At 43.9% G+C, this 27,374-nt stretch overlaps 1 protein-coding gene across 2 annotated transcripts; it reads right to left on the bottom strand.

Moving 5' to 3' along the window:
• Positions 1-1,005: 1,005 nt before the first annotated feature.
• LOC111672432 (uncharacterized) lies at positions 1,006-26,846 on the bottom strand. 2 transcript variants are annotated; one of them, XM_023429840.2, is made up of 36 exons: positions 26,574-26,846; positions 26,276-26,432; positions 24,156-24,730; positions 22,479-22,499; positions 22,327-22,389; positions 19,732-19,785; positions 19,580-19,624; positions 19,440-19,466; positions 19,042-19,086; positions 18,810-18,854; positions 18,670-18,723; positions 17,330-17,398; positions 17,119-17,187; positions 16,523-16,591; positions 13,353-13,421; positions 12,452-12,520; positions 12,143-12,211; positions 11,949-12,017; positions 11,780-11,851; positions 11,619-11,687; positions 11,454-11,525; positions 11,260-11,328; positions 10,291-10,359; positions 9,785-9,853; positions 9,265-9,333; positions 7,821-7,889; positions 6,832-6,900; positions 6,656-6,724; positions 6,491-6,571; positions 6,300-6,335; positions 6,173-6,209; positions 5,422-5,979; positions 4,534-4,820; positions 4,174-4,432; positions 2,142-2,336; positions 1,006-1,939 (listed from the first exon to the last, which is right to left on the bottom strand). In XM_023429840.2, the coding sequence occupies exons 2-36, from the start codon at positions 26,424-26,426 to the stop codon at positions 1,932-1,934; spliced, it is 3,720 nt and encodes a 1,239-aa protein (XP_023285608.1). In that variant the 5' UTR covers positions 26,427-26,432; positions 26,574-26,846; the 3' UTR covers positions 1,006-1,931. The 2 variants fall into 2 exon arrangements, with proteins under 2 accessions (XP_023285608.1, XP_087036421.1); XM_087180295.1 differs by lacking the exon at positions 1,006-1,939 and having other exon boundaries at positions 1,963-2,336.
• Positions 26,847-27,374: the final 528 nt, after the last annotated feature.

The following is a 27,374-nucleotide window of genomic DNA, read 5'->3' as shown; positions in this document are numbered from 1 at the left end:
AGCTGCTGTAACTGAGGTTTATTTTGTAAGTTGACACTGGCTAACCACAGCCACACACACATGCTAGCAGCTAGTAGCATTAGCCGGCCTGAGTAACACCAAATACTGACATGAAGAAGATTTATTTTCCTCTACAGTGGCAGCAAACACAGTCACAAGATATCTCAGGCTGACAAACACTAATGTTCATCATCATGATGAAAAGCAAAGCTACGGTTTATACTGACACTCTACCACACACACACACACACACACACACACACACACACACACACACACAGAGCCTTTTTGTAGTAGCTGGTAGCTACATCACAGCCTCCCACACACTGACTCTCACATAAATGTGCTTCTAGCGACTGTCACAGCTCCACTACACTCCTCTGTGAAACAGCTTCTCGTGGCTGATTGGCTGAAGTGGGGTTAAGTGGCAAAAAGGTAAAAGTGACACACACACACACACAAACACACACACACACACACACACACACACACACACACACACACACACAGATCCAAATAAACTCATGAAACAGACACATTAAAAGTGAAATAAACAAACGATCATATCCTCCAGTCACTATATGTTTGAACTAGGAACTACTAGCTGCTATGCTAACCTCAAGCTCACAGTTTGCTTAGCCAATGTTAGCATCAACGGCTCTTTACTCACCAGTCTCAGGGGGGGCAGACTTTGACGCCGCAGTGACTCGGTATCAGAAAGGGACGGGACACTCCGACCAGGCTGGGGCTAGCTGGTTAGCACGCTAACTTCAGGGGAAGAGAAGGAGTGATAGAAATGGAAACATAACAAGAGACAACAAGGTTGCTTGGCAACGATTTAGAAAGTAAACAGCTGTTTGATTTTAAAAAGAGACATTTTACTTCTATTTGCTACTTGTTTGATTTTGATTGGTGTAACTAGTCTCTTAAAAAGTTATAAAAACTACAATTCCCTCCTCCCTTTTCCGACCACCCCTCCCCCTCTAATAAAAATGTTTCAACCTGTTAGTTTAGATCCTGTTTATTAAAAATGTTTGACATCAAATGTTGACCATGTAATAAACAATACAGTTTGGGTTGATGCAGTCAGTACGGGTGGGAGCTCAACAACAGAAGGAAAATGCTGCCCGTTCAGAACACGGCACGTGTCACCCAGTAGAGGGCAGTGTGTGTGTGTGTGTGTGTGTGTGTGTGTGTGTGTTGAACAAAGTGAGACGGAGGGAGGAGAGAAGTGAAACAACGTAAACACAAAACATCACATTTTCATCAACAGAACATTCAAAAAGGCACAAAACATTTCCACGAAGTTACAGAGCATCAGTCATTTTATATAAAATACAAAAACAAACTATATTTCACTGATATAAGTGACGAGAGGCTTAAATCTCCTCTGTGTGTTACAACACCAATATTCCCTAAAGAAATTAATAGCTACAGTTTATTTTAATGGCACACTGATTGATTGATTGATGCCATGTATGATTCTGACATTGATAAGGCACCGATCGCGTTGAGCAAATTCAACAGTCCATTATTTCACCATCTTTGCGGCACTCACAGACTGTGTATGAACAAAATAAAATAAAAACAGATCATGTCCCGTAGGTGTGGGAATCCCCAGGGAACTGGAAACACACTGCTCATCTGTATTCCTGAGAAGTATCTCTACACTAGATGCTATTATAAAAAAAACAATGGAGGTATCCATCAAAACTCTCTTTCTCTGTACTTAAGAGGAGGACAATTTCACAACTGGTTCAATAGGAAGGGGCACAAAGACAGGAAGTATAATGTAGTAGTGGTGTGGAACATCAGTGTACATGTATATGCCTGAGAATTATGCAAAGACTTTACATAACCCTGTGAAAAAGGCTGGTTTTAGCTGCCCCTCCTGGAAGTATCTACAGCAGATGTATGGCAGACGCCTTCACTCAGCCTTCTGCAAACAGAGAACACCAGAAAGTCAATAATCTAAAACATTTGGAATCAATTACATTCTTATGGCCTCATTTCAGCAGAGGAAATTACAGAAGGAAAAAAATAAAAAAATCAGAGAAGATGATAGATTTGCAGGTTGACAGTGGGTGTGAATGACATAAATGATTTTGATGCGGCAGGGATGAATCATGAGAGTGTACTACCGGTGGATCTGGTGATCACACACGTCCTCTTGCACTCCTCCTCTGTGTCGAAGCGGTTCTTGTTGCCGTTGCAGCCGCCGTACCAGAACTGGGCGCAGGCGTTGGCTTGCTTGTCGTAATACCAGCGGATGTTATAGTCCCGACACGTGCCCTGGTCCAGAACCAGGCCACAGCGAGGGTCTAAGGGCGCGGTCTCTGCAGAGAGAGGACGTCACACGAAGATGATGTTACACCTGCTTACGACGGCATCACACCTGTCAGCATCCACTGGCTGCGCGGCTTTACAGCACGATATCAGGACGACATATACACCCCACGCCAAACTCCTAAAACCAGCTCCGTGCTACAGTCTTCAGGACACACACACACACATACACACACACACACACACTCACACACCTACAGACTCACAAGGTGAAAACAGTACCAGCTGGTAATAATTGGCCTCCCTCCTCCTCACCTACATGACCTCATTACAGAGCCTGTCAATCACAAAGCAACTCTTCACGCTCCTCATACAGGGACTGCTTTTCTGGAAAGGGCCACTTTAAAAAAAGGAAAGCCGTGTTCCCGTCCGCCACACGAGCCCTAAACACACCGGAGAGTCATCTATCAGGGGGACACCACAGCAGATCTGAGTTTGATAAAAGACGGAGGGAGTCCTGGAGCTGTCACTTAGCGTCTGACTAGCTTAGCGGGAAGTTTGAATCAGGTTCAGCTGAACTGGATCTTGCTGGGGTTTAAAACACAAGCACAGATTCAGAAGGACGCGACGCAGAAGCAGAAGCTTTTAGAAAAACTACTGGAACAATATGTGAGGCTTGTTTTATCAGTTACAGTCTACCTGTATAATATAATTCTCATCACAAATCAAACTGTACAACATTTTGCCTCCACAGTAATACGTCCTCACAACCTACTGTCAGAACTCAAATATAAACGCTTACATTACAATATATCTGACACAGTTACATCAGTTCGTCACACGTGATTTGAACCTTCAGAAAAATGAATAAAATCACCTGAACAGGTGAAATCGGTATCGCTTTACCTCAAGCATAACATCTATTTATCACGTTTATTGAGAGTTAAAAATACTTGGCGGTGAGAGCGCTCCGGACCTCCACAGATCAGGGAGGTTAATTAGCTGCAGTACACAGAGGTGACACGGCTTCTGAGACTTGTTTTGAAGTAATTGTAAAAAAAAAAAAACTAAACATAATAGGTTATTTGAATCATCACGCACAAACCAGAATGGATTTGTATTTATCAGGGGTGAAAACAAAGATGGATACGGAGCTGTTTGCACAGTCACTTCCCATGTATCTTCACTATCTGCACTTGTCACTGATACTAACTTCTCCTTATGACACAGTTTCTCTGATGCGCCTCCTCTGCCAGCAGCACTTCTTCTTTCCTGCTCCAGTTTGCTTCTACTTTGTCCTATAATTTCATCCCTATTCATGTATTTATATTTATATTTTATATTTATCCCCTATTTTTAAAGCAAATTCCTTGTATGTGAAAACCTACTGAACCACAGGTGCAGTTTAAACCCACAGCGTCCGACCTTCAGTCATGAGCTTTAAGAGGCCGTGTGATTTAAACTCGTCTTAAATCTCCGCTAAGGAAGCTATAAATAATAATTAACGTTTAACTCAAACATGATTTCACCGGTTCAGTTTTGACAGAAGAACAACTCCCAAGGACATGTTCAAACTGCACTTGAAAACTGCTTCACAAATGCAGGTATTTCTTTTTGAATTACCCTCGATTGAAACTGCCAAACTTTCTGACACAAAGAGAAACACTGGAGGAACGATCCATTTAAAAACACTTGTGATTCATCCTGTGTCTGCTGCCTGGGAAGTGCCTGCGTCATCTACAGGAAACAGCTTCACTTGCTCATTTTCTTTTGTTGATAGCGTTTCTCTGTAATTATGAGCAAACTGTTTGTTGTGGATGGCTGCTCTGTTTGTTACTGCCACGTCTCAGACAACCATCGTACAGAAGTAAGATAGACTTCCTGTACCTTTGGGGAGAGCTGGCCTCGGGGCAGGTACATGAATTACGGATCCACCTGAGAAGGATGTGGTTGTATTTCTAGAAGAGGATGATGAAGATGATGACGATGAAGATGATGATGAAGATGAGGAGGAGCCTCGGCTACTGGAGGAGTCCTCTCTGGAAGGAGGAACAGGTCTGAGATCTAAGTTTCCGCGGTTAAATGTGTCCCCGCGCTCGGTCCCCCAGTTCGTTGTATCAGTGTTCACATGCTGAGCTCCGCCGCCCTGACGGGGACAAAACCAGGAAACACCGTTAAACACTTGTTGCTAATTAATAATAATCTTTGCATAATATAAATATGAATATACGTTCTTATGTTACGTACATGTGCCGTGCTGGACCCTTTACTGCCCTGCTGGGTGGTCTCTACTTGGCCTCCGTGGCTGTGGGTGCTGGTGCCAGTGTTGGTGCCGGTCTGTCGTCCGTTCAGTATTTCCTGCTCAGTCGCAGGCCGGTAACCATAGCCACCGATGGCGTAGTTCCCATTGGCGCCATTCCTGTTGCCGTTGTAGCCGTTGTTTCTGTAGCCGTTGTAGCCGTTTGTTATTCGGTTGTAGATCAGGGCTCCGTTCTCGTCCTCACAGAACTGGCTCACCAACTTGGATTCCAGAGCTGAGACAGAGACACCCAGAGACGACAGGTCAGAGCCGAAGCTGGAGCACGAAGGCAGTTTGACTGTGACTAAAGATTGTCCAGATATGACATTCCCCTTAGCCTCTAATTAGTAAATGCTAACATGCTAACACACCAACTAAAGTGGTGGATATAGTAAACATTTAACTTGCTGAACATCAGCATGCTACCATTGCCATTGTGACAATGGTAGCATGTTGACTTTAGCATCTAGCTAGCAACTCACAGAGCTGCTAGCATTACCTTAGTTACTTTATCTTATTAAACCAGTAGTTTGAAATGTTTTATCAAGACTGAGAGTTTGCAATGGTTCTTAGCATGGCTGTAGACTCTCAGTCCTGATAAAACATTAAAAAATAAAGCAGTATGACTGTAACTTTGGTGTCTCTAAAGATTTAGCATCTAGCTAGCAACTCACCGAGCTGTAGACTCAGTCTTGGTAAAACATTTCAAACTAGCAAAGATGCTCAGAAAAAGATAACGCTGGTTTCAAGCCTCAGTTAGATATTATATCAGAGACCAGCACAAAATGAGATGGACATTTCTGCTACTACTGACTTCCTACTTGACTTCCTCTCACCTGGCAGGGTGTTGAAGTCATCAATGAGGAACATGTGCTCGCTGTCGGGGTCGGAGGCGATCAGGTTCAGCTCTCTCAGGAACTCAGCCTGCGTTGGGTCTGAGGTGTTCACAATCCCCAGAGCGAACATCTCAATATTGGCAGCGTGGGCCTCTCGTACCGCGAGGTCCAGCTTCACCGGCTCCCGCTTGTCCGTCTGGCCGTCAGTGATCACGATGGCCACTTTGCTGACGCCCACCCGTGAACTGTAGAAAGCCTCCTGTGTAGCTTTACGGATGGCCGTGCCCGTGTACGTACCCTCTCCCATGTATGGGATGTTCCTGATGGCCTGCTTGATGTCCTGTTTGCTGACGTATCGGGCCAAGTTGAACACCAGCTTCACCTCCAGGCTGTACAGCACCAGGCCGATCCTGGTGGCGTTGCGCCCCACTGTGACCCGGTCGACAAGTGCGTTCACAAAGTCCTTGATGATCTCAAAGTTCTCCGGGCCCACGCTCTCCGAGCTGTCGATGACAAACACCAGCTCCATGGGCCTCTCCTTACACTTGATCCCACATCCTGGAATCACATCGCATGAAAATATGAGCTCATGACTGAAATGTCACTTTGACGAGGTTCAGCCTCGGGAATCTGATCTGATGATCCACAGATAAGACGAGAGCGGCTCAGATTCAGAAACCAAACCTTCCCTTTTAACACAGTCGATACTGAGAGGTGATATGAATATTGAGATGATCGTGAGATACTTTACCGCAGATCTCTTTGATCATTCGAATGATGTCCTCTCTCTGAAACAAACACACCAACACAGTATTAGTGTTTAAATCAACATGAGAATAAACTAATGAAAAAGTGTTTGAAAGAGAGAGAAGACTCACGGTGAGTCCCGCTTCACCTTTGACACCAGCTCGGCCCTGAGATAAGAAAGGGAAAATGTAAACAGAAAGGAGAAGGCGTCTGGGATTTTGCAGGATTAGAACATAATATATTATATTTACCTTCAGCCGAGGAAGGTTCAAACCCTCACAAAGCAGCACACAGTAAATGGACGTATAAAAGCATCACTCACAGGTTGACCCGGGGTTCCAGCATCACCCAAATCTCCTTTGATTCCCTTCAGCCCCCTCTCCCCTGCCGAGCCGCGGTCACCCTGTCGCACGGCAAAGTGTCAGTGTCAGTGATCAGAGCGTACGACGCGCACAAACAGCCCGTCAGTCAAAAGACCAAAACTCACTTTAGCTCCAGGAAAGCCCTCGCCAGGAAGCCCCCTTGGCCCCGTCACGCCCTGGGACCCCTGTTCACCCTGCATCAAACACGGTAACACAGTATGCTCGAGGTTAAGAGTCTAAATCTCTCAGATATAATTCACTACCTGAATTTCTATATGGTAGACAACAAACCACAGCCGACCTTTGGCCCTTGAACTCCTTGTCCTTGTGGTCCCGTTGGCCCCGGTGGTCCGGGTCGCCCGGGGTTACCCTGTGAGGCCGGACAAATTTATTTGCACAGCGCCTTTCAACAACAAGGCAAGTTTAAAAGCAGGGAAATAAAATAGAAGATGGAAATAAGTTAAAGGTGAAATGAATAAAGGAATAATACGTAACTTTCCTGCTTTAAAATGTCTAATTTTTACCATACGTTTATAAAGTAATACGTATATTATGTGATAATATGTGATTTAACTTCCTTGACCAGAAGTAAAATGGACGTGAAACTCTTTGAAAAAGTCAGTTTTCTGGGACAAGGCCTTTTTTGAGTTGAGGATTATTCCTGTTTTATAAAACAGTCATGAATTTCTGAGGCACGATTTTCTCAACATGACGAGGACAGAAGTCTGTCGAACACGAGCTGCATTTTTTTTGTTCCACCATCTGATGGCTTTGGTCGAGTCTTTAATTAAATCGCTCGGACCTGCAGCGACACTGGTCTGACGCCTGCGGGGAATCTGGATGTGATATTTGTGGACATATGGGTGCTGGGTGTTTCCTCGCTTAGGGGCCCGTTGGACGAAGTGCTTCTCATCAGACACATATGTCCGTGGAGATTCACACTCTGCACCAATGTGTCAGAGTGCTGCTGGGAAAATCATGATAAATACCCTGAACAAATGAACTGGCAGCCTTTGAATATCAGGCCCCTGCGGAGGGCATGTTCACACACAAGACGAAGCTCTGTGACTGCAGCTAAGACACAATTCTTCAGAGAGTATGACTCAATCACCGCCATCTGGTTGTATGTCAAATAAAATTACAGAAGGTTTCCCGCAAAACGAAAACGTCCTTGAAACACGTTTGCAGGAAAAGAAATATAAAGTCTGTTTGTGTGAGTTAGAAAAATATTTATGAAAACTCATTTTTAGATGGAAGTGAATTTAGGAAAAAGTGAAAGTAGTAAAGTACCAGAGGTCCTTGGAGTCCTTCGCCTGGAGGTCCAGGTAAACCGGGCAACCCTCGGAAACCGACATCCCCCTGCAAAGAGCACACAGTGAATGTATGTGAATACTTACAGACAGCGCTTTATAATCAATCAAATAAAATCCTGTTTCCTTTAATTAGTTTCCTCACAAAAACCTTTCAGTCGGGAGTTTTGACAATTGCTTTGGCTCAGTTTTCACAACAGACGTTCACTCTGCAAAACTCTCACACAAAAATACACTACTCATTCTGGCCTCACATGGACCATCCAACTATCACATCACGCTGTAATGCAGCAGCTAAGTTCAGTTGTTTATTTTAAGCTTTGTGCATTTTAAAAAACAGAAAAGTTTTTATCGAATACAAACAGCAACTAATTCATCTTCAAAATAAAGTCTGCAGAGGTAATTTCCTCAAGATTATACAAGCAGCTGTTTTAAGAACCAAAAACCATCTCAGTGTAGTTTCACATCTCCTCTCTCAGGCTTCTCTCTGGAGCTCTAGTAACAACAGGTCGGTGAGCCAATCAGAAGAGAGGAGGCTCTGAGCCTCTCTTCTGATTGGCTGACTGTTTTCTGAGTGAAAATATAAATATAGCAGATTTCAGGTAAAAACACTCAACAAACCAAATCCTGCAAGGTTTGGATGGTGGGTCCAGGTGGGCGGGGCTTGGTGACTGCTTTGTTGTGACATCACAAAGTTCCAGAAGTCCTGACGGCTGGTTTTAAGGCTCAGTTTCTGAATACAGGCTGTGTGCATTTCTCTGTGGACTGAGGCTTTGATACTTTCACAGTATTAATATAGAAGCTAGAGCTGATCTATAATCACACTACACATGGACACAGACCTTTACACTGGAGGAGCTTTAAGAATCAAATTAGCTTTATTGGACAAGTATGTTTGGACAATAACATATAATATATACAGTATATGTGTAAATCTGTGTGGAGGTCAAGCTGTCACTGTTAAATGTGTGTACAAGGTTACAGCAGCGCCACAGTGCTGTTCTGTAATGAATATTGTAGAGGTTGTGTAAATGTATGTTATGTGCATTTAACACAGGTAGATACAAACAGGTATTTGGTGTGTCTGATTCTGACACGTCATCGGTGTTGGATTCACCTGCCTACTTTCACAGTATTAATATAGAAGCTAGACCTGATCTATAATCACACTACACACGGACATCTATCTTTAGACCGGATGAGAGCTTTGATATAATAAAGTACATTTGGTGTTAATTGGAAACAAGTTAAACGATCTCACACTTTTGTCCCTGATTATAAAAAGAGAAGTCACACTCATTCTCACACTACTGCAACTCTACGACAGACACATCGCTGTCTTTGTTTTTGTCCTCCTCACCTGCCTCCAGCATGCTGCTACTTGGCAAATATCATTTCCTGGTCTGACAGAACCAAGCTCTCACCTTTGGTCCAGGGATGCCCTCTCCTTCAGGCCCAGGTTCTCCTTGAAGTCCAGGCAGACCAGGTGGGCCCTAAACAACACAGGACATTATTAATTAGGGCTTTCTTTAAAGGAATAGTTTGAACAAGAGCGAGATATCATTTATAAATGAGTGATCTTTAGGGCCAGGCTAGCTGTTTCCAGTCTTTATGCTAAGCTAAGCTAACAGTTTACTGGCTGGAACTTCATATTTACTATATAGACACGAGAGAGAAACTTGATTTTCTCATTTAACATAAAAAAGCAAATAAACTAAATCAGTTTTTCGGTGATCACGTGTTCACCCCTGAATCCACCGCTGTGGCTCCTCGCTATGGTCTTGATTAAGGACAACGAAGGCGGGAAATGTATAAGGGTCAGATACTGTAACTTTTGGTAATAAAAGTCTCACTGATGGATGGATGGCTGGAACTGAAAGAAGACAAAAGACAGATAGATGGAGGAGTAGATGTAACGTGGAGATTTATGAACAGGCTCCTCACCATGGGGCCGGGATAGCCGTCTCCTTTGGGGCCGAATGGACCTGCGGGGCCCGGGTCTCCACGGTCACCCTATAGCACACAGACCATAATTCATTCATGCAAAGGACACAACGTGAATTATGGACCGATTTTCAGAAGAAACGGAGGTGGAATGTGGACGTCAACGGACACATGTGCTTCCTGTAAGTATTTTGCAATACATCAAAAAAAACTACAAAACATGCTGTAGCAGTTATCAGCTGAGTGTTTGTGTTTACCGTCCTTCCTGTGATCTGCTCTGTTCTTTCATGATGAAACTGCACACATGCGCTGCCAGACCCTCCTCTCATTACGTCTAATTCCATAATTGATTTTCCAAAAACATGAGACTGTGACAACATGCTCTTGCTTGCTTATCAAAGATTTTTTAGAGAGTGTGTGTGTGTGTGTGTTGACAGGCGGACGTCCAAGACACGAATCAGACGAGAGTTATACAGTGCACATTGTTTGTTCATGCTGAGCATCACCTTCGGACCAGGAAGTCCGTAGCCGGTTTCGCCAATCGGACCAGGAGGACCATTCGGACCGAGATCACCCTAGAACACATTTGAGATTTCAGTGACACATTCATAACATTACAGTAAAGCCGTATTGTTAACGTCCATAACGTAGTGCTAACATGCAGTGGTGGGATGTAAATACAGACATTTACACAGTAATGTTATACTAACACGTATGTCTGTCTCTCACTTAGCAGATTCAGGTTCAGCAGACAAAGCTGTAATTGGATCGTGATGCACAGTGTGATGTACAGTTAGAGATCAAACCAGCACCAACAGTCGGGACTTGCCTCGCTAGGGGGCAAAAATGTGCACAGAAGCCACATGCCCCCGCCCTCCTTTACCACCCAGACTTCCCCGACTTAGTCTGGGTTATAATTTCCTCACAAAATATTTAAAACAACACGTCTTTTGAAAGTATACTATCAGCTGATATGTTAATAAAAGACTGAGGTAATAATGGAGCAACATCATGTCACTTTCTTCCTCCTTTCAGAGTGATTTTTAAATTTAATTGCTGATGTTTAAGGTTTATTGAAACGGTATTTGCCCAACTGAGAATAATTGATTATTTTTATTGGCTCTTCACTTGTTGTCAGACCCTTTTGCATAATTTTGATATATTATATGTTTTTATTTATGCTGTTCTACTCTTTTAGACTCTTTTTCATTTGGAGCCACTGATGGATTTTGGTTCATAATAAAAATAATCTAAAATTAGCTCTAAGATTAAAATCTATTATCTATTATTTCACTTGATTCCAAACTGTTTCAAGAAATAATTGCGTATCCCTTGAAACAATAAACACACAGATCAACGAAAACTCTCAGAAACATTGTGATTGATCAATATCACGATCACTGGTTTCAGGAGAATGAGAATGAACGTCACAGACTCTGACAATCTGTCACCACATTGGATCTGATAGAAGTTACCTTGGGTCCCACGATGAAACGGCCCGGTGGACCGGGAGAACCCGCCCTGCCTTGTGTCCCCGGTTCTCCCTGATGAAGATCAAAGCAAAGCCACGCCGTTAAAATCATTAACACACGGTTGATCTTTTCTTATTATCACCAAAGGCCCCAGACAAGGTCTCGATGCAGCTAACGACGGCGTGATGGATTCTGACCTTCGGTCCGGAGGGTCCAGCGATCCCAGGTGGACCGGTCAAGCCTCTTATTCCTCTTTGGCCTTGGTCACCCTTAAAAACATCATCATTGGGAACGTAATTAGTGATCTGACAGCGGTGACTTGATCTATCATACAATGCAGCACAATCTCGGTGAGCAGTTACCTTTTCACCCTGAGTCCCGATCCCAGGTGCCCCCTCTGGCCCCCTGAAACCTGTAGCTCCTGGCTCTCCCTGACGACACAAACACACAGGTGCGTAACAGTGAGGTGACCTTAGATCGTTTACACGGGCTTCATACTGGAGCAAACAAACCTCTGACCTACCTTCTGTCCGGGGGCTCCGTCCTCTCCCGGCAGCCCCGGCAAACCCGCCATTCCCGTGGATCCCGGCTCGCCCTGAGGACAGATCCGTGTTGATTTGTGAATCAGAAAAAAACTTTCGACTGTGAATAAGTTTAGGCGCTCGCTGGTGATGCGGAGGGCTTCGGCCTACCTTAGCTCCAGGGTCTCCGGCCCCTCTCTCCCCTGGGGCGCCAATCTCGCCCGGCAACCCTTGGTCTCCCTGTGTGAGAAAAGGCAACCTTCTTATTATTCCACAGGGGGAGGGGCTGTGATTCTTCGGCCCCTTTAAGAATCATATTTTATTCACTTGATGGTGTTGATTTCACATTATGATCATCTACACACCTTGGATCCAGACAAGCCCTCCCCTGGTGGGCCTCTGCTCCCTGGGGGCCCCCTCGGCCCTTCTATGCCCTGCAAGGACAAATAGATGCAGTAACAATCTATTAAGAATTAACACTAATTAAAAACTGTATGGCTTCGTCCATTAGCTGAACATGTAGAGCTTTGTCTTTGGTTTCAGGAGTGCAGCACTTGCTTTCTAATGTTTGCACAGTCCCTACGAAAGACTGGAACAACATGAGCATTTATGGAAATAAAGAAATAACATGCAAAACTGTCACTTCATGTAAATAATAATAAAATAGTACTTGCCTTGTCGCCCTGTATCCCTACGCCCGGGAGGCCGAGGGGCCCTGGGAGACCCGGGGCTCCAAAATCCCCCTACAGAGTCAGGTGAGGATAGAAGTTAACGATGATAACAGCATGTAAATATTGATGGTGTGACACTGCATCACTCTCAGACGTTTCATGATTTACTGCATGTGGAAAGCACCAACCTTTATCCTGCGCATTTCCCTTTGGCTCAGTAATAAATATATACTATTTATTGTAATACACGAGCGCACCCAGATCTTCGTATACGCATAACTTGTTATTTTATATTTTCATCCGTCACATGCAGCATTGACACTATAGGCTCTAGTTTTTCATTACCACATGAAAACACTGCAATTATCCATCGGCTACAATAAGACTGTCATCACAATCCTTGGCAAGAACTCCCATGCAAAAGCTTTTAAAAGGTCCTTTTTTTTTCCTCATGGAGATTGGTTTCATTCATTCCTAAATATTAATGTCATGTTCCAGCGACATAAGATGAATTACGTAACTTTAAAATACATTTTAAAGTCTCCTCGTCACGTCCCTGTCAGCGTCTGTGAGCTAAAAGATTACCAGATGGCCGCAGAGATCTGCAAAACACACCCTGAAAGAAAGAGAATATCTTTGTCGGACTGTGCCGGCGCAGAGTTAACTTCTCCACAATCTATCAATCCAAACCACGAAGCCTCACTCCTCCTACACAACTCGAGCTTTGACCTTCATTCATCACCTGTAGACGGTGACCTCCTATATAACACCGTGCTGAATGCGTTCACCGGTGACTCTGCCAACTCCTGGCCTTCTTCCTCGCAACAGGACACTGGTTTTATCTTCACGCCTGTGTGAAAGCTTTTCAGCCAGGCAGCTTATTTACACCCTCTCTGTATTCTACCTTGTCTCCTTTGATTCCAGCGCCCGGCTGTCCTCTGGGCCCCCGTGGCCCCTCCAAGCCTCGCTCTCCCTGTGAAAGGAGACAGAGAAGTTATACCGTTTTGCTTCTCTCACATACATGAAAACAATGAGACGATGATGCGAGCGTGCTAACAGCTAGGTGAGGAGTCAGAGGATCACCAAAGTTATAAAGATTTATTCAAAAGGGAACGTTAATGTCTGAACTAAACGTCTCGGCAATCCCATTAATCTGTCAGAGGAGGGGTCGAGGGATCAACACAGTCATCAGGATACGTTATCTGATGAACCATGAATGTCGGTACAAAATTTCATGCTAATCCATCCAGTAGATGCTGAGATATTTATTTAAAAACAAACATATTATTGTAAAAGTTATTATAATAAGAAACTTTATCGAAATAATGAGTTAGTATCTCAAAACAAGAGTATGCTAACCTTCTGTCACTGCTGCTAAAAAAAGATATTAGGAACAAAGGCCTATGGAAATTACTTATGACTTATTCATCATTTTGATTTGAAACTTTCTGATTATAATGATTTACTGGATCTTTCTTTTTTTACAGCGTAACAGTTGCTGTACATACAGTGGGCTAATAATCAATAATCGGTCAGTCTACTGATCGATAAAATGTAAACGCAGTTAATACAGATGTGAATAACTTCCTGCTGTGAGTTGGTTTAGACGTCGCAGCCCTTCTTGTTGAAAAGTGAAGCTCAGTTCCAACATCAAACTCATATTATCAGAATGAGATCAGAGATAACATGTTGTTTCTATAACTGCTGGTGTTAAAAACCAGCTCGGTAAAAGTTTTATTTGGCATTAGTGCGCTTTGACTCACAGAAGACACATGGTTAGCATCAGCTTAGCTTCTTTTAAACAGGGACTGTGTAGCTGCAGTATATAAAAGCGTGTGGCGGCTGCTGCAAGAGACAAACACAGGATGATGGTCCAGTGTAAGAGTAGCACGAGCTAACGTTAGCCACCACAAACCTCTGCTCGCACCTGACCGAACAAGGTTGTGGCAGCAAAACCTTTATTTCATACTTTAAAAAGTTACACAGCCCTGACTGTAAGTGTGGTGTTTGTGCTGCGTTACGCACTCAGCATGTGTAACCGAGCCAAAAGCCTGAGGCACATTCATATTTGCATGATAGTATCTGTAAAGAGACGAGGTTTTTAACCCCTTCTCGTGGCTTACTGACCAACTTATGAGTAAAACACATACGGGATGAAATTATGATTCAAAGTAAAGCAGTGTATGTGTCTGGAGGGGTGTGAGTAGGAAAGACAGAAAGAGGAACAGCAATACAGTGAGGGATTATAGCTGTAATCCAAGTTGACAGTAAGTACAATAAAGAGAGTGCAGTGTAATATCTGTCTGCAGAGAAGCCTCAGTTCCCTCCAGACAATTTCCCTGTCATCCAAGGTCGTCCAAGGACAACAGAAATACAGCGTCAGAAACAGGAGAGCATCCATTTGCATTGCAAGGCTGCATAAAAAAAGTACAGACTTATTGTCATGACTCCTTGTGATCCCTCGTTCTGGTGCACGAGCCTGAAGGTGCAAATGATGTGGAAAAAAAAAAAAAAAAAAAAAAAAGGCTGATGTTGCTGCTGGGCTCCTGTGAATCTGGAGCTTGTCGAGGCACGACATGCGAAGAACGCCGCTTCAGAACAAGAACGCCATCTGCAAGTCCACGGTCCAAAAAAAAAAGAAAGAAAAAAGAGCAACCCCCCCCCCCCCCCCCCCCCCGAGGGCCAATCTTTGAGCAGGGGTGGAAGGGATACACACCTCCGTCTGTTCACAGGTGGAAAATAGCATTTACCATCAGAGGAAGGTTGAGAAATGGTGAATTGGATGAAGGTGAAGGGGAGGAAGTGGAATAATGAAGAATTTAACCAGTCGCTCAGTTAATGTTGTAACGAAGCCAAAAGGTGATTACGTCTGTCATTAACTGAAGAAGAAGAAGAAGAAGAAGAAGACTTCCAAAACCACGCGTCATCTAACCGTGAGGATTTATTAAAACAACAAATGAGCACTCGCATTTTTACAGCTTTTACAATTAGCATTGACAAGTTTCTCAAAACGTCTACTACGGCCTTCGTTAGTGTTTGATAGTGAAATGTAGCTCAAGGCTAACCGTTAGCTTCATCCACTTCTCCCTTCAAATGTCACGCTGATCGGTTTTAGATGTAAATCGTAGAACTGTAGAAACCTGTGAACTGGCAAAGAGACGTGAGTATCTTGATTACATGATACTGTAACACGACCACCAGGGGGCGCCGCAGGCCGACCACCAGGGGGCGCCGCAGGCCGACCACCAGGGGGCGCCGCAGGCCGACCACTCTTCGAGAAAGTGCGACACGCAGCTTCTAAGTGTTGCACTTTTACCGTTTATTCATTTCACCGTTGGATAAAAACTTACTTGCGGGTTCAGAACCTCCCCGACTCTACAAGCTGTGAAAACACTGACTCCTACTTCTCTGATTTGAAAAACTGCACGTTTTAAAGATATTTAAAAACACTGACTCAGACATCACTCCCACACGTGTGTAATTTCTGAATCGCAGAGTGGAAAGTGCACGTCGGTCTCCGCTGTGCACGTGCACCTGTGTAGGTGGTGTATCCATATGTGGGAGAGAGACAATATATGTGTGTGTGTGTGTGTGTGTGTGTGTGTGTGTGTGTGTGTGTGTGTAGATCCTGGGCAGACACAGACGCAGGAACAGACTCGTTCTTTCCTCTCTGAGTCACTCGCTCCATCATGTCTCGAGGAGTCCTGCGTACTGTCCCGTGTGATCTGTTCTCGCGTCCTCTGGCGGCGGGCGATCGACGGCCCGGGTCGTACCGTGAGGTAATGAGAGTCATGCTGCGCCGCTCTGTGTGAATTTATGGAGCCTCTGCGTTTGTGTTGTCGTCCTCTCGAAACCGTACACGCTGTCAATTTCCTGTCATTGCGCCCTGGAGTCTGGAGCCCAGACGGGGGCCTTTGAGCGGGTCGGTGGGCAGGTGGGCGACGTGGAGATGAATGCATGAAAATAGGGTCAGGAGGGTTCAAAGCTTTTAACTGGCTTTAGTGCCCGAGCTCCCTGGGAAAAAACCGTGCGCCCCACGAGGCGGAGACATAAAAGACATGAACACTAACTCACCTTTGGTCCAGGCAGACCTTCTCCTAACGGCCCTCTCTCTCCTTGGACTCCCTGTGGCCCTTGAGGCCCCTGAGTAAAAGAAAATGATGGAAATGATCACTGCAGGAAATTACCCTTTTTAAAAACTGAACCCCTCCCCTGAGCAGTTATTGTCCAATCACAGCAGGTCTGTCAAACTTTGGTTTTCTCTTCTATTAAAGATTATTTTAGTTATTTCACACTCGAGATGTAAAGCTCCGTCTATTCGTAAACTGAAAACTCACACATACATGAACAGTCACATACACTGGGCACGTGCGTGCCGGAGGAAACAGGAAGCAGATTGTCTTCTCCTACTTCCAAAGCCGAGGAGCATTTTTCTTATCAGGTTATTTTGTGGGATTACAGATGAAGTCTGGAACATCCACTGTGTTCAGGCTCATGTGAAAGTGAAACAATAAAAGCTTTGGGTATGTGTTTCTACAGTTAGCATCCTCACATTTACATACTCAGGCGGATTAGCTTCGCCGTAGCTATGCTAACAGCTGTAACGATGACTTTTCGCCTGGGACGTGTAGCGTTAGCCTCAGTCTCGTGTGCTGGCTTCTTATACTCACCGGTGATCCAGGCTCGCCAAGTCCCTGGGGACCGGGGGGCCCTGGCTGCCCCTGGAAACCAACATCGCCCTGTGGAGAGAAAGAGAGAGAGAGAGAAACAGAGAGAGAGAGAGAGAGAGAGAGAGAGAGAGAGAAAACAGGGTGAGACACAGGTGGATTATTATGTTTTTATGCGTTAGGTTTTCCAAAACAATAGAGTGGCAGACTTCACCTTCGGTCCTGGAAGGCCGATCCCTGTTTCCCCTTGGATTCCAGGTGGCCCAGGAAGTCCCCTCTCCCCCTATAAAAAGACAGGCGAGGACAGACAGACAGACAGACAGACAGACAGACAGACAGACAGACAGTAGCTCTGTTAGTCTCATCTTGACCTGACAGGACACCAGTCGAGCCGCCCAGCTTCTACTTTCTTCCACACTCACATAAATATACACAACCTGCTTTTCCGTCCTCTAATAATCAGCTATTTTTTTAAAGGGGGGGGGGGGTGTCCTTCATTCCTTCAGTCAAGACTTTATTGGTAAAGAATGCAATCATTCCCTCAGAAGCTGTAAATCAGGGCGGTGTTGTGCAGCAGGAGGGAACACAAGAGACGTGAAGAAGGCGTGGAAATGTTAGTCGTGCATACCGGCACTTTTTCTTTTCCTTCTTTCCCTTGCCCTTTCAGGCAAGTTGGGACAATGTTTAAAGCCAGACATTAGTCTGCCATTCAGGTGATATAGGATGACAGCCAGACAATCAGCATGTACATTCTTCCAAAATAATTAAGGAGGGAGCACTCGGTGGGGAGTGTGGGCTCATGGCAGAATTGGCAGCTATAACACGAGAGCGGGGGCTTTAAAAGAAGGACCAGACAAATAGGCTGACAGGGTAATAACAGATGAGGTACTTCACAAGGGTTTCAAATGTTCCACTGGTGATGGATCATAACTCAAAAAAAAAAAAAAAAAAGTGTTGAAATGTATGGTCAGCCGATCAGTTCGTAGGGCTACTTGACATTTGTGATGTTATTTATGCCCGTGATGAATTGATTTAATCCGAGCGCATTTTAAATGTCAACTTCGTGAGTGGGATGTTATTCTGAGAGGAATCCTCCTGAACAAAGAGAACACTTTATTATGTCATGTTTCTTTCTTTTTCTTAGCACTTTATATTCTTCCACATGCCGAAACGCATTTCATCTCTCACCTTCCTGCCACTCCGCAGGAACCGGGGTTATTCATTATGTCTGCGCTTGTGAATCAGTTGACATGGACACCCCATTCACACAGCTATGGAAGAGTCTTGATTCAAACCAGACTGGGAAGGAGTTTATGAATCCAACCGAAACTGCAGTATCCTTCAGATATGCATCTGGTTTTGAGACTGTGGGTCACCTTTGATCAATGCATGTGGACGGGAGAAGGGGGGGGGGCACTGAAGTCACTCTACTTATAAAGGAAAGAGTTTGATTTACTTCTTTCATTTGTACAGAACCCCTCCTTCATTTCAGAGGTCCGGCTCAAACACATCGAGCTCTGATTTCAAAAGCATCAAACAAAAAGGGAAACTTACTTTTCTACCCATCACACCCTCAGGGCCGATATCACCAGGTGGACCGGACAGACCCTGAGATGTGAATAAGTGTTACTCATTGGCTGATGTAAATGGACATATTAAATTTAGCTGAATTTTTATTTTTTGGAGGATTTCACCTGAAGTCCACGGTTTCCTCTGGGGCCGATGGTGCCTTCAGGGCCCTGGAAAAGAGTAGGAGTTAAACAAACGTTACCTTCATCTTAAAGCGGTTCTGTTCCGGTAGATCGAGACTTAACTTTAGTCAGTGATAAACCAGAAAACAACATATCACAGAGGCAGATTTCCTCGTCTGCATCACTGAAACAATGACAATAAAAAAGATTTTTGCAACTTTAAAGGGCAACATACTCTGTCTCCCTTAATCCCAGGTGTGCCACACTCTCCTCTCTCCCCCTGTAAGAGAATAAAAAACTGTTTAACAAGGTCTTTTTGTCATTTTCATCAAATCCTGTGGCTTTTCAATAACAACTTTATGACACAAAGTGCAATTTCCAACCAGTTATCTTGGAGTAATGGGTCTTAATATCCCATCCAGGCGCTGCTTAGCCAAGACTAATGACATGGGATTTATGCATTTGAGAATTTATGGGTTACATTTGCTCAGGAGAAAAGTAACTAGAAATACTTTCAGACGGGGTCGACATTAAACACGGATGAAGAAAAGGAGAACACCGTGCGTCTGGAAGACATAACTCTCCAGCGTGGGAACATCCAGAGACTCTACGTTAAAGAAAACCATACAATACCTTCTCTCCTTTGTATCCCGGTTTTCCCTGTGTGCACAAAACAGTCTCGTTAAGTCAGGAGGAGACGACCGCACAGACCACTCTCTGTTTTACAGCGATGATTTCAATCCCAACGACTAGATTTAAGACGCTCATCTCACCTCTCCTCCTTCTCGACCTGGAAGTCCACTGAGCCCGCTTTCACCCTAAAGGAGAAGACGGGTTGTAGTTTAATCAGGGAAGGTAACCTTGTTAGCACACACCTTTAACTAGTAGGACATTTGAACTGCGGTGGTAAATGAGTGGACAACACCTTCTGTCCTTTTGAACCAGGACTTCCATCGTCTCCAGGACGGCCCTTCTTGCCCTGTGGAGAAAATCACGCATGAAAAATAATAATTCAGAACGATGTTTCAGCGTATAAACTCTGACAACATCGTTTTCGTAGTTTACAGGGAAACTGGAAACTATCACAAAGCCATATTGTGTGAAACAGCAGAAGTTCCCTCACTACTAAAAGTCGGCCTTACGGTAATATAAAAGACATTTACAGAATATAAGTAAGTTAAAAAAATATAAAAGTAGATATATTATCTCTCAATATATTATTAGACAATAGGAAAAGTCATTTAAAGGTCTTTTCCTGTGTTTTGATCCATTGGAAGATATATTTGTGGTTAGGAATAGAACCAAAGGGAAAGAGGTAAAAGTTTTATTCTGTATTTTCATTTAAAATCTTTCACTCTTTCACTGTTATAATTCCAGTTTTAATTAATTCACCATTGTCTCTTAAGAAGTCTGTTTGTCAGTACGACAAAGACTCATGAGCCTCGGCTGCTGTTGCTATGGAGAGGAAGCAAATCAGAGCAGCAGCGCAAAGTCAGGACGCCTTTGAATCTGTGAAGAAAAGCATGTTGGACTGGGAAACGGAATCAAGGCTCAGAGTTGTAGCTGTCGTTAACCCGAACATTTAACCTTCAACTTTTTATTCTAACGCAGCTGTTAACGGTCAAACATGAGTCCGAACTGTCGGAGCGCTCCAGATGTGAGTCATATCACATCGTCTATGGGAGAAATGAATATAACTTTTACTTCAGGAACATAATAAATAGCTCCTCCCACCTCGCAACCCTATTAGCACGTTATACCACAACTTTGTCATTTTTACACTTTCGGTCTTTATCTGGATTTTTGTTTTTTTATACATTTCATTTCTATTTTTCTAAGTTTGTCTTGAACACTTAGCAAGATAAGAGCTCTTCCTGTCTGGTCTATACAAGCCGTGCCTCAAGGAAGCAACATGTTTGAAGTCAATGATGGATAAAAGATTGACTGTGCATGTTGTTATCTGGTGCGTGTCCCTCTCTGTGTGTCCCTGTCTGCGCGCTCTGCTTCCGTCGGCTGCCCCTGATGTGAAACAGCTTTTGTTCGGAGCATCACATTTAAAAGGGGGGGGGGGTAATTACTCCACTCTCATCCTGTGAAAATACATCAAAGCGAAACCACCACGTCTAATTGCGGCTGACCCTCTGCTCATATCACGACACGACTTTGGCAGGTGAAGAAAGTCATGCATGTAACATCTCATCCGGCATGTGTCCTCAGACAATCCCATGTGTCTGGCCTCCTGTTTCTCAGACATGATCCTACTGACGTTCCATGTAAACGTCTGTTTAGGCCTGTTTTCAATAAACTGTAGGAGGAATGTGAGGCATTCGCGTTACTTTCACTGCTGCGGGAAAAACAGCACAATTTCGTAAACCCCCTAAAACCCTGCAATTATGAAGCGTGTTAGCATTCAAGGGGGCCTTTGTCAGCTGTGCTGTCCTGGGCTTCAAAAGGAGCCGGTTTGGGAGGAATCGTCTTTAATGGGACAGAGATTTGATCTTGTTGTATGTAGCAGAGGGGGGTCAATATGAAAGCCCATTAAAAATACATTATGAAATAAAAGTATCAGGAATAAACTGTTAATGTGTATTAATGGACCAATGTTTGGTGAATCGTTTAAGAAATCGTTAAAATTCAATTCATCATTATAAATTGTAGTTTAATCACTTATTTTTTGTAATAACAGTTTTATTGGGTCTCATTTTTACTTAATGATGGACATTTTATTTCAAAATACACAGTAATCTGGATTCACAGGCACATTTACTAAACCCCTCTCTCTTTATTTAGCTTACCAAGGCCTAATGCTAGCTCGCCGGCTAACTAGCCAGGCTTGGGTGTCGGGCAGAGACAGTTGAGAAAGGAGACGGTTCACTTTCAATTATTTCCCGTTACTGTGTCACGTGGGTTTCGCCCCCTCCTCGCCTCTTCAGGAGACCAGCAGCAGGAAGTGAACGTGATCACAGAGCATGACGGATCCTTTCGCCCCTACAGTCGCCGAAATAAATATTGAATCCTTTTTTCTGAGGCCACAGATCTTCCGAACATTCGCACATCAAAATTGCATTTTTCAGACCGAGAGATCGAGAGAAATTTTACTTTATACGACACCTGTCTGTCTCAGGAACACACTCATGTGAGATCTGGCAACACAGATCTCTCTTCTCTCTGTCGGTTCTGGTTTCGCTGCCTGATTTCCCCTGTCTTGCTTTTTAAAACTGATTTCTCTGTCTTGACTCCCTTTCTCCTTTTATGTTTGTCAAAGCACTTTGAGCTGCATCCTGTGTAGGAAAAGTGCTATACAAATAAAGTTTATTATAATAATAATTATTATAAAACCAAACCAAAGCCATTATGAAAATAAAAATGACAAAATAACATTTCATAATAAGGATATTTTAGAAATTATTGTTTCATTTATATATTTTACGTGACCTATTTGTGTAATTATCTATTTCATAATTAATATTGAACATATTTGAGGCTCCATAGACCAAGGCAGGGTGGGAGATATACTTACAGGAGGGCCGCTGGGTCCCCTCTCCCCCTTGTCGCACGCACACTTGCTCTGGGCCAGGGGACACTTCAAACACAAGTGAGGAAGAGTCAGACGAGCCGTACGGGTTTCATAAATCCAGATATGTGTGGACAGACCGCAAGCTCGAGACTTACCCCTTCATCCGCCAGCGCCGTCTGTGGAGCAAGAAACACAAGAATGTCAAAATGTTGTCAGATTTACTCCATTTATACCCCACCAGCAGACAAACAGAGCGCTGAGGAAACAGTCTTTCTATGTGAGCCCCATTCAAGGCCAACTAATCTTTTATTCAGGTGTCAAAGTTACACTGTGGGAGTCAACGGCAACTGCAAACACCTGCTACTCAAACACCCAATTAAACCCGTTCACTGCTGCGTTCGGTGAGTCAGCTGGCCTTCGACCTCCTCCACCTGACTCCACGAGCCGACTCATATCCTGCACTTCATCCCGTCGCACGCGGATCTGACCAGAGCTGCTTCTCTTCTCTTCAAAGCCGACCGCTTTCTCTACACAAGAGAGAAGGATCCAAATTTCCACAGAAACTAAATACAAACCACATGAATTGATCAGTGAAATAGCCTCTCGATTAGCATCCAGGGGATGTTTCCGCAGTAGGGAGGGGTGTCTGAAGACAACGCAGACAGAACATTTTTAGAGGATGAAGCGATGCAGTCGAACGCCATGACTGAAGATAAAAGACGGTGTCTCAGCTGGGATAGAGGGTCATGCTTATGACATACAGATGCTGCCTGTACATGGCAACGAGATGAAAGTCTGTAGCTGCCGCCGCTGGGCTCTTGCATGCCAGCAGAATGCAGGCAGTCAGGTTTTCTATAAAGTTTCCCTGATCATACTTGAATATGTACCACCTGTGTCAACAGTGAGCCTGATTTTGAAGTGGCGTTTGAGGAGCAGGTTGAATGAGTAGCGTGCATGCATGTTCTTGCTGGGTTCCTGCACTTACTGCACCCCGTTTTCCCATAAAGAGTTTTAACGCAGAGCACATGTTGGCCGGTTGTGTCTGCAGGATGTTGCTGTGCAGCACATGGCCTAATTATCTTAGTGGAAGCCAATCGCAGGTTTATATAAACAATTGGGGGAAAAAAAGACAAACTTTGTCTTCATCAAATCCCAACATGTGTACGGCTTAAGAAGTTTTATATTTTGTGCGTAAAGTGAATTTAATTTCACCATGATGACTTGGGTGGCAACGGCAGACCTGTAACTATGGCAATAGGCAGCAGGTGTACATCAGGGAAGCAATAAGCCAAGAAATCAAAGCAGTGGGTAGTGTCAAAGACGGCACAGTGGAAATGATTACTGGGTTGCATGGAGAGGTCAAAGACACTACTCTATTCATTTGGCAAAAGTCTGTCTGCATAATGGATTTTTGAAGCTTCTACCTGTCATAAATGTCTGCCCTCTGGTAATAAGCAGTTATCAAACATATGTGCAATTTCACAAAACGCCAAGTGCCACAGAAATGTAGAAACATTAGAACTAGCAAAGTGATTATATGCAAGTCTGAGCATGTTGTGTATACCAAAAAACATACATTCATTCCTGTCAAATCTTTGAGGGATTTACACAAAGTTGCAAGTAATTTGTGTAAATCTGAACAAAGCTCATTAGTCAATTAAACAAAATGAATAACAAAGACTCTATATTTAGACTTAAAGCAAGACTGTGTAACTTTTGTTGAAACATTTGCCACCACAAGCTACTGGTCACACCAGACCAAGTAAACTAAAACTAAACTTTGCATGTAACCTGAAACAAACAGAAACAAAAGTAATTTTATTTTTACTCACAATCTCCTTGATAATTTTTTCCACAATGCCTCTGTCCTGCAGGTTGTGAAGGTAGCGGGAGGCCGGGGAGCTGGCGATCAGCCGCAGCTGAGCTATGTTGGTCGGCTCGTTGGCTTCAGGTGTGATGCCGATGGTGAAGAAACGGACGCCCTGGTTCTTGGCGTCGGCCACAGCTGAGAATATGTCTGGGTTCCTGGGGTGCGAGATGCCATCGAAGAGCAGGACGGCCACCTTGATGCTGCTGGGATTTGACTCCTCCAGGTAGATGCGGGTGAGGTTGGTGATAGCGTAGGTGGTGTAGGTGCCGTGACCGATGTACGAGATTGGAGCGATTCGGGCCTTGAAGTCGTTGGTGCCTTTCCACTGTTTGAAGGTCTGCTCTATGATGACATGGCTGCTGTACTGAAGCAGGGCTGCGCGCGAGCTGAGGCTGCGGCCCGTCTGCAGCCGGAGGCCCTGCAGCCGGTCCATCACGTCCGAGGCGAAGCGCTTCTCCTGGGCATGGTTGTCCTTGGCGCTCTCTGAGCTATCGATCAGGAAGGCTATCTCCAAACCGCAGTCCTCATCAATGAGCGCTGGAGAAGAAAGAGGAGTTAGCCATTAATTAACTACGTGATAGCACCGACCTAAAGGAACAGTTTGACACACAATTAATCTGCTTTCTGGCCAAGAGTTAGATCAGAAGATTAATACCACTCTCATGTCTGTACACTAAATCTGAAGCTATAGCTACAGCTAGGCTAGCTGTTTCCGGTCTGTGCTAAGTTAAGCTAACTGTCTGCTGGTTAGTATTCATGTTCTTGTCAAAGAGTTAGATCAGAGGATTGATTTCACTCTTATGTCTGTGCGCTAAATGTCAAGCTGAAGCCAATAGACAGTTAGCTTAGCTTAGCTTAGGGGGAAATAGCTAGCCTGGCTCCATTCAAAGGTAACAAAATCTACCTACTAGCATCTCTACATTCACCAAGTAACATGTTTGTTTAATCTGCACAAAAACTTAAGTGTAAAAAATGACAAATTATGATTTATGAGGAGATATATGCCAGTGATTTTGTTACTTTTATGGTAAATGTGAAGTTAGCGCCAGCAGCTGGTTAGCATATGAAACAGTCAGGCACATAAGTCATTAAACCATAACATGATGTTTTACACTTTGTTCAGATTGAGTGAGTTTTAGATTTAGATTTCTAGGTAGTGTTTGTTACTTCTATCTAGCTATTTCCCCCTAATGCCAGTCTTTACGCTAAGATAGGCTAAGCTAACTGGCTGCTATTACCTTGTATTTAGCCTCTCACCCAAGTCTCGAGCAAAAAAAAGTGAATAGGCATATTTTCTATTTCCCCAGATGTCCATAATCAGTAAGAGCAACTATTAGACATTAGCTGTTTGCCCTTGTGACAACCTGACACATCAAACTACACAGATGGATGCACATAATGTATTTTCTCCTGTATGAAAATCATTTCTTACTTTCATATCCAGATATAAATACCTAACTGATGATAGCCAAATGTATTTCATAAGTCAGGGAGAAGTTTTTATCTGTGGAGCCTCCATAAGGGCTAAAGGTGATTTATTGACTGTTTAGTCTCTATAGGCTGATGCCTTTTTTTTTTTTCCTTAAGAAAAGTGTGATAAGTTCATGAATGTGACATATAATTTTGAAGCGGAAATAAAAAGTAACTCAACTTGCTGCACTAACCTTCAGCTGTGGAAGGAGGTCACAGATCTAATATAGGCTGAGGATAAATCACATTAATCTTCACAGAAATGTGTCACAGAGAGAATGTGCCCGGGGAAACGGGATTCTGAGCGAATAAAACATTTGGGTAACAGAGCACTGAATAGTCACACAGGAGATGGATGGCTGTGAGAAGCCTGAGAGATACGATCAGTCCAAGTGGATTACATCCCCCAGCATGTCCTTGTTGAGTATCATGTTCTATTTCTTCACCCGTGGCAGCTTCTTTTTTTTTTTTCCACTGATGAAAAAAATGGAGCATGTGCCACCTGCACAAATTACACAACACCTTTTTCCATCAGCGGAGAAGAAACTGACTTTCTGGCCCCCTCACCCCACCTCACCCCAAGCACAAAGAAAGACACTACTCTAGACTTACATTTGCCATTTTGTGGGATGGAATTGGACGGATATAGTTTGTTCTTCTTCTTGGTGGTCACCACTTCTTCTTCATAGTCTTCTTCATAGTCCTGTGCACAGAGACCCTGAAGTCCCCACAGCAGCAGGAGCCAGTGCAGTGAGGGGACCATGACTCCCTTCAGAGATAAAGAGAAAGCAAAGAAAAAAGAAAAGGGGCTCAGACATGTTCTCACATTATAAAGTCTGCACACACTCAGAGAACAAGCTTTAACAAGCGTGCATGTTTGAGACTCAGGCATCAGGCATGCATAACTCACAATGTTGCTGACTTAGGTCTCCAACGTGATGAGGTCTGTTGCAGCTCTCCTGGGTGTGAAGAAAAATTCAGACAGAAAGTGCAAATAAGAAGGAGAGGTTCTTCATTCAGTTAGTGTTAGTTTGTTAATTTGGTTCCATGTCCTGCAGCATCAAACCACGCGTCCTCTTCCAGTGGTTGGATCCTCGTTGAGCGGCTGCAGGTCAGATAGCAGCAGCAGCAGCAGCAGCAGCAGCAGCAGGAGTGTGTAGCCAAAGGTTTGGACTGTATCCTGTCTCTCAACAGACTCAAATTGGAGTCATTCTAAGCTTGCAGTAAATGAAAGGAAGGCCAGCCCTTTTTCTTTTTTCTTTTTTTTCAAGCTCACTCCCATTTTGGGGAGAGTGTGGGAGAAAGCCCTCGACATGACAGAGCCTTCCCCCACCTCCACCACCCCTGCTGTTGTTTTTTTGATAGTGCCATTTTCTGCTTTGTTAGCCATACTGTTTAAAACAGAAAGGGAAGCACCTGCAAATAATAGCAATCTTTATCTTTAACCTTTACAGCTGGTTGAGATCACAGCAGTTTGGCCATAGCTAGCTGTGAGAACATCAAGGTCAGAGTTAAAGGTTTATATTGATGTGAATAAACTTGTTAGCAAACTTTAGATAGATATCGTTGTGTATGTGCCATCATCCTGTAGCCAAACAGTTTTGCTTTAAAAGTTTAGTCAGATTTCTAAACTCCTGCCCGGTCGCTCGTATTCTTGCAGGTAAACCGCTGTAGGTGAACTCTAGTTTCACTCCCAATGACCCGTCTTTTG

Source organism: Seriola lalandi, unplaced genomic scaffold (genome assembly GCF_002814215.2).
Source record: "Seriola lalandi dorsalis isolate HSWRI2012SDOR001 ecotype SW California unplaced genomic scaffold, Sedor1 jcf7180002054899, whole genome shotgun sequence".
NCBI lineage: Eukaryota > Metazoa > Chordata > Actinopteri > Carangiformes > Carangidae > Seriola > Seriola lalandi.
The sequence above is the reverse complement of the archived record's forward strand: the minus strand, read 5'-3'. Positions and strand labels throughout refer to the sequence as shown.

Coding starts and splice junctions, on each gene's coding strand:
- LOC111672432 (XM_087180295.1), bottom strand. CDS start 26,426: ATGGTCCCCTCACTGCACTGGCTCCTGCTGCTGTGGGGACTTCAGGGT. Junction 9,854..10,290: donor ACGGACTTCCTGGTCCGAAG/GTGATGCTCAGC, acceptor TGTGTGCTATAG/GGTGACCGTGGAGACCCGGG. Junction 2,337..4,173: donor GAGGCCAGCTCTCCCCAAAG/GTACAGGAAGTC, acceptor CTCTCTCTGCAG/AGACCGCGCCCTTAGACCCT.